Source organism: Myotis davidii, unplaced genomic scaffold (genome assembly GCF_000327345.1).
Source record: "Myotis davidii unplaced genomic scaffold, ASM32734v1 scaffold1111, whole genome shotgun sequence".
NCBI lineage: Eukaryota > Metazoa > Chordata > Mammalia > Chiroptera > Vespertilionidae > Myotis > Myotis davidii.
In genome coordinates this window covers 352,985-360,455 of record NW_006283030.1, presented here as the reverse complement: position 1 = coordinate 360,455, position 7,471 = coordinate 352,985, and the positions used below count along the sequence as shown (strand labels likewise).

At 39.2% G+C, this 7,471-nt stretch overlaps 1 protein-coding gene across 1 annotated transcript in view; it reads right to left on the bottom strand.

The window, feature by feature from the left end:
• The window catches only part of LOC102765432 (charged multivesicular body protein 1b-2), a 69,336-nt gene that overhangs the window by 44,725 nt on the left and 17,140 nt on the right, over positions 1-7,471 (bottom strand). Inside the window, exons 2-5 of the mRNA XM_006753358.2 lie at positions 3,528-3,625; positions 1,206-1,352; positions 762-830; positions 576-683 (exon numbers count right to left, since the gene is read on the bottom strand). Of these exons, the coding sequence (XP_006753421.1) occupies positions 576-683; positions 762-830; positions 1,206-1,352; positions 3,528-3,625 (422 nt within the window). The remainder of the gene's footprint in view (positions 1-575; positions 684-761; positions 831-1,205; positions 1,353-3,527; positions 3,626-7,471) is intronic.

The window sequence follows — 7,471 nt, the reverse complement described above, 5'->3', positions numbered from 1 at the left end:
CCCGGTGGGGAGTGTGCAAGGGGCAGCTGGTCGATGTTTCTCTCTCATCGATGTTTCTGACTCTCTTTCTCTCTCCTTTCCTCTCTGTAAAAACTCAATAAAATATATTTACAAAAAAAGATATACACATGAATTCATTCTTTCTTTACTCTAAAACCTAAACATAAGCTTATTCTCTTATTTACCTTTTTGTGAAAAGAGTCATTGGAATTAAAATATCAATGGACAGCTGCTGATTACTTCCTAACCTATTCTGTAAATTACATTTTCTCCATATTAGTAAAGTAGTAATACCAAGTCTTTCTTTGTTCATTTGATTAACCAGGTAGAACCAAGTTCCAAACTCTCTAGACATTTGACCTAATATAATTTTTAGAATTTCAAAATAAGATAGGGAATGGCATCTTACAACATGTCCTTAGGAATCCAGGGGCAAAGCATAACTTCTTACTTGCATTTTGGGGATACACCATGTTTACTTCACATTCTAGAGATGATTTTGGCTCACAAAGCCATTATATTATGAACTCAGGTAATTTCTAAAAAGTTATTCTAAGTAAAGAAACTATTCTTACTTGTGGTGTTGTTAGGGTTGTAGTACTACTCATTGTGTCTTCCATTTGTTGTGTTTGAACATCCAGTGTTTCAAATTGGTGTTCAAATTTGTCCATCAGGGCAGAAATCTGTAAAAAGAAATATGGTCATAAGAAAAACTTATACTGAAAAGATGCTATCTGAACATCAAATAATTTTTTTTTTACCTTTTCAAGGTTCATACTCCTCAATGTAGCATCCATAGATTTAACTACACCTGCCATGGACTTGGTTACCTATTGGAAGTATTAAAAAAAAGATTGAGCATGCTATAAGTAATCTCAAACTTCAGGTAGTCTCTTAAATATATTACTTACAGATCAACATATACAATTTACCTACCCTTTCTTTAACAGTAAAAGTACAGTATGCATGTTTGGTCTTTGATTCTTTATTGAAAGACAACTCATAAATCTAAGTTTAAAAGCCACTGTCAAAATCATTTTCCTCACCATAGTCAAAGACATACTTTGACTATGTCTCTCTTGCCCATAAAGGCATTTACTAGCAATCTACAGCACCTTGCAATGGATTTAGATTTCCAGCAACTCCTAATACTCTCATTAAACTTAAATCAAGAGTTCCTACTGTTTATCGATATTAAGCCTTACCTTGCCCATTGTTACTGCAGTTTGAACTCTGGCTGCCACAGCATCAACCCTAGCACTCATTCTCAAGAAATTAATTGCTTGGTTCTTCTGGCGGATTGCATTTTCAGCATGTATTCTTGCAACTTCTGTATTCCCTTTCTGAATAGCCTGTTTCACACAGAGCAAAAAGTAAATAGTGGTGAAGACAAGTTTTAATAATATTTAAGAGCTTTCATAATTAGTTTTTAAGGAGATAAAATGAGAATTTATAGTTAAGTTTAAAATCATACTTTTAAAATTCCTCATAATCACATCACTGAGCCATTACCGCTGTTAATATTTTATTTAGTGTTATAGTATTCCAAGTACATAAACCTATTTATTACAAAATAAATTTATTATAAAGTAAATGCATAAGACACACTGTTTTCTCATCTAATTTAAAAAAAACACATCTTTTTAAGTCAAATATATAACTACGTCAACATTTCTAAAGGCTAATAACATGAATGTACCACTAACCAGAGCTTTCCTTTTGACTGGTACAAACACTACAGAGAGTACATAAAATTACTTTGGATATACACAGACAACCATCTTCACTTTATGCATTTATTTAAATGTATTATTTGAAATAAATATAACTAACACAGACCTAGGCTTTTCTTGCTCTAATAGCTCTGGCCAGGGCTAAAGTTAAAAGTCAATTTAAAAGAAAATATTAAATAGCTCAGATAGACCTCCACAGAAGCAAAATGGAGAAGGTACAAAAGTAACAGAAATGTGAGAGCATGCATAGATTAAGATCCCGGTGGGCACATAGTACAATATACAGATCTTGTATCATAGATATATACACTTGAAATCTATATGATACTATTAACCAATGGCACCACAATAAATGTATTACAAAATTTTAAAAATCCCTTAATGCTGGGAATTTAGTTTCTTTCCAATTCTTCAATAATATAAAGAGCAATGTAATAAAGATACTGGAACATGCAATGTCACACTTTCCATTTTTTTTCCTAGTCAACATCTATCACCACACAGTTATAACTTTTTTCTTGTGAAGAGAACTATTAAGATCTATTCCCTTAACTTTCATATATGCAATACAGTATTATTAGCTATAGTTACCATGTTGTACATTAGATCCCCAGGACTTAATTTATAAGCAGAAGTTTGTATCTTTTGACCATTTTCACCCTTTTCACTCACCTCCCATCCCCCTCCTCTGGACACCATCAATCTCCTCTTTATGAGTTTTTTTTAAGATTACACATAAATGAGATCACATGTATTTGCCTTTCTCTATTTGATCTATTTTTAGTTAGCATAATACCCTCAAGGTCTATACACACTATTGCAAATGGAAGGATTTCCTTCTTTTTTATGGCTTTTTATTGTTGATTTTGCTTTGATCCTTTTAGTGTAAAATACATCATAGCCATGAGTACAACTATTTGCAGTTAAACCTCCTAGTAAATACACAAACATAATACACATTAATACTATACACTGTTTAGATATAAACTTCAGAGACTACAGAAATTAAAATGAACCAAAAAACATTATATTTTAGTCCTAACCAGTTTGGCTCAGTGGATAGAGCGTCAGCCTGCGGACTCAAGGGTCCCATGTTCGATTCCGGTCAAGGGCATGTACCTTATTTGTGGGCACATCCACAGTAGGGAGTGTGCAGGAGGCAGCTGATCGATGTTTCTCTCTCATCGATGTTTCTAACTCTCTATCCCTCTCCCTTCCTCTCTGTAAAAAATCAATAAAATATTTTTTTTTTAAAAAGAAATGCTTCTCACTTTAAAAAACAATTAAATTTTATTCTTAGATATAGGCTTTATACTTCTAAAAGTAGTTTGGGCTACAAACCAAAGGGCAATCTTTAGATGTAGGTAACAGAACAGCTATACTCTGTATGTGACCCACACTTGAACATGTAAATAGTAATAAACAAAAAAGCCATTATTAACAATATCAAATAATAATTTATTTAAATATATATTTGCTTTAAAATGCTAAAGCCAGTAATCTTTCTTTTTTTACCTTTATTGCTGAGAGTATTCCAAATGCTCCCTTTTTCCCCCACCACGCAGTTGCTCCCTGCCCCAGGGATTCAACAGTCTGTCCCATGTTTCCATGTCTCTGGTTTTATTTATCAGTTTATTGTGTTAGATTCCACATATAAGTGAAATCATGTGATATTTGTCTTTCTCTAAGCCAGTAATCTTTCTTCAATGTAAAATAAACTGAAACATCCACTCTTGCATGATTAATTGTGCTATCATGAATTTTAAAAAGATAAAAATAATAAAAGTAGCTTACCTTTTTAATCTTGGCCTTTTCAGCCTTTTCTTCTTTATCACATTTCTTGGCATTCCTATTAAGCTCTTTTGCAGCAAACTTCAAGTTAAATAGGTGTTCTATAAATATATGTTAAGGCTATTCTAAAAAAGTCATTTCCCAATAACTAACTGCAAATGAGATGTTAAATTTATAAAAATTGTCAGATAAAATTATGTTATTTAAACCAACTATTCACAAAGTATTAGAGAAAACAGAAAAACTTTTACCTATTCCACATTTTTTAATTTAAAAACTTCATTACAAAGATGGCTGCCAACGGGATGGCAGGCTGCAAGATAGTATGTGAATGAGAGAATGAAAGGAGACTGCATGGACATGCAGGGAGTATCTGTATTTATGAGTGAGGGACTGCTATATTCCACAGGACTGTTGGGGACTAGCGGACCAGGCGCCCCTGGCCGGGCAGCCTCTACTACTGCTGAAATCTCTCCCGGAGCAGCCGGTTCTGCTGCAGAGACCATGCCATCTTGAAGGGGAGAGTGGCTGTGATTGGAAGCCCAGCCTTCCCTTCAACTGGGGAGACCTCATATAACCTCCCGGGACCAGCTGCCTCAGCTGCGAACCCATGAACACCAAGACTCCAGCCTACCAGACCATGGGCGCCTAAAGTTTGTCCAGGGGAAGACAAAGATGCGCCGAATACATGGGCGGGCCCTGTGCCTTCTCACAGAGCAGATAGAAGGAACAGCTGAATTGAATAATATCCACCTGCAATTGGTGAATTAAAGACAGCTGGTGAGAAAATCAGTGCACAGAAAGGTCAGAGATAGCCTAGAGCAGTGGTTCTCAACCTTGGCTGCACATTAGAATCACCTGGGAATCTTTTTAAAAATCCTGATTTCTGGGCCTCATCCTCCGGAAATTGTTTCTTTGCTACGAAACTGTTTCTTAGTTATGGTGGCCTCACCCCATAACAAAGAAACAGAATTTCCGGAGGATGAGACCCAGAAATCAGGATTTTAAAAAGATTCCCAGGTGATTCTAATGTGTAGCCAAGGTTGAGAACCACTGGCCTACAGAAAGGTGAGATCTGAGATCCTGGCTGGAGGGAGAACCGCGTGCAGAGGAGACTAGAGTCTCAGGGGGAGACTGTGCTCCACCAAACCCGGAGCCCTTGGGGTCAGTGTAGCCCTCGAAAGTAGAAGGGGGTCTGCTGGCAGAAGGGGACTCTAGATATAAGCCCACAGCCATGAGAATCTATTACAATAAAGGCAATAAAAAAGTCAAACACTGGAGGGTAAATAGCATGCTATTAAACAATGAGTGGGTTACCAAAGATATCAGAGAAGAACTAAAAAGCATCATGGCAACAAATGACAATGAAAACACAACAATCCAAAATCTATGGGACATAATGAAAGCTCAAGAAGCAGAGAGAGGACCCAAATAAACAAAATCAGAAATGAAAGAGGAGAAATAACAACAGACCCCACAGAAATACAAATGATTGTTTAAAAATACTATGGATAGCTCTACTCCAACAAACTAGACAACCTGGAGGAAAGGACATATTCCTAGAAAAATACAACCTTCCAAAACTTCATCAGGAAGAAGCTAAAAATCTCAATAGGTCAATAACTATGGAAGAAATTGAAGCAGTCATCAAAAAGCTCCCAGCAAACAAAAGCCCAGGGCCAGATGGCTTCACAGGGGAGTTTTACCAAACATTCAAGGAAGAACTAAAACCTATCCTCCTCAGACTATTCCAAAATATTAAGAGGAAGGAACATTTCCAAGCTTCTTCTATGTAGTCAGCATTAACCTAATCGCAAAACCAGATAAAGACACTACAAAGAAAGAGAATTACAGGCCACTATCTCTGATAAACATAGAGGCTAAAATCCTCAAAAAAATCTTAATAAATTGGATCAGCATTACATTAGAAAGATCATACACCATGACCGAGTGGGATTTATTCTGGGGATGAAAGGATGGTATAATATCCACAAATTGATAAATGCATTATATCACATAAACAAATTGAGAGACAAAAATCACATAATCATATCAATTGATGCAGAAAAAAGCATTTGACAAAATCCAACACATTTTCTTGATAAAAACTCTTATCAAAGTGCGAATAGAGGGATCACACCTCAACATAATAAAGGCCATACATGACAAATCTACAGCAAACATCATACTCAATGGGCAAAAACTTAACTCATCTCCCCTAAGAATAGGAATAAGACAGGGTGCCCACTCTCACCACTAGTGTTGGATATAGTATTAGCAGTGTTACTATAGGGATCAGACAACCTATTTGGAACTCCAGCCGCTCTCCCTTCAGCCCCACACACAGAATCATTTGGACCATCCGCCCATTTTCCATTTGGTTCCTGGCTGAACATTGGGTCCCTCTGCCAGACTTCCGAGTTCCCTGCCCCAGGGCGGTGATCACATCCTGTGCTTCCCTCTCCCCCCACCGTGCCTGGCAGGGAGGAGCCGGGGGCCAGAGTTGCCCCTGCTGCAGGAACTGAACCTCCATGCTCAGTGGCCCGGGGCCAGCATCACTGTTCTTCAAGTGTGTGAGGTCAACCTATGCCTCATTGTAGGTGCTCTCATCGATGTTTCTAACTCTCTATCCCTCTCCCTTCCTCTCTGTAAAAAATCAATAAAATATATTTTTTAAAAAACAAAAACAAAAAACTACTAGGTTTAAAAAATGGTGGCAGAGTAAGCAGATGCTACACGGACTTGCTTCTAGAAACAAACTGGTATTACAACTAAAATACAGAATAGCTCCCTGAATAATCAATGGAAAACTCACAGGAGAGAACCCTGACACCCGAGGACTGAAAGTGGAGACTGCATAGAGACTGGTAGGAGGGGCAGTGGTGCGAAACGGCTGGCCAGGTACCCACAGACAGCAACTGAAGTCCTGGAGAGATATCTCAGGTGTAAAGGTTGCCACTAAGAAATCTGGGGGCTAATCCCCAAGCTGGGCCCACCAGCAGAGAGCACCACATAACATCTGGCTGTGAAAAGCAGTGGGATCCTGTTTGTCAGGGAGTGACAGCTGATAATTCAGGTATCCTCTTAAAGGACCAATGCAAAAAATTCCCAGTGGAGCCACCCACCTTGTGCTTCGGCAGAGGGAGGGTGAAGTGGACTGCAGCTGGGAGGGCAGAAGCCAGGAATGGGGACTCAGGGGATAGAGCTTGGAAGGCATACACACCAAGTTTTCTGGACTGAGTCATTCCCTCATACAGCGGAGGACATGTTTCCCACATAGACATTTGCTTTGCCTGTGGGCAGACAGTTTAACACCCTATAGGATAATATCTCGCCCTGAGGCCACTTAAGAGATTAAAAATAGCAATTAGCCTCTAGTCCAGTAGTTCTCAACCTTGGCTGCACATGAGAATCACCTGGGAATCTTTTTAAAATCCTGATTTCTGGGCCTCATCCTCCTGAAATTCTGTTTCTTTGTTATGGGGTGAAACCACCACATTAGTAATGACAAGATCATGGATCAGCAGGAGGGTGGGGCAGCGAGCTACACGTGGGCAGTGGAGATCTACAGGAGGGGGCAGGGCAGAAAGCTATAAGGAGGGTGCAGGGGGGCAGGGTGAGCTACAGGAGGGTAGGGCAGCAGGCGGAGAGCTACTGGAGGGTGGCAGCAAGCTACTGGCAAGCTACTGGTGCACCGATTCATGCACAGGGCTACTAGTATAATACAAAAGGGATCGATCCAAAAATAGGATATAACCCTGGTAAACATATATGCACCTAAATATATATATACACACACACACTAGAGGACCAGTGCACAAAAATGAAGGGGGGGGGCCCTCAGCCTGGCCTGTGCCCTCTCGCACTCTGGGACCCCTCGGGAGATAACACCCTGCTGGCTTAGGCCTGCTCCCGGGTGGCAGAGGGCAGGCCCAATCCCTAGGTGC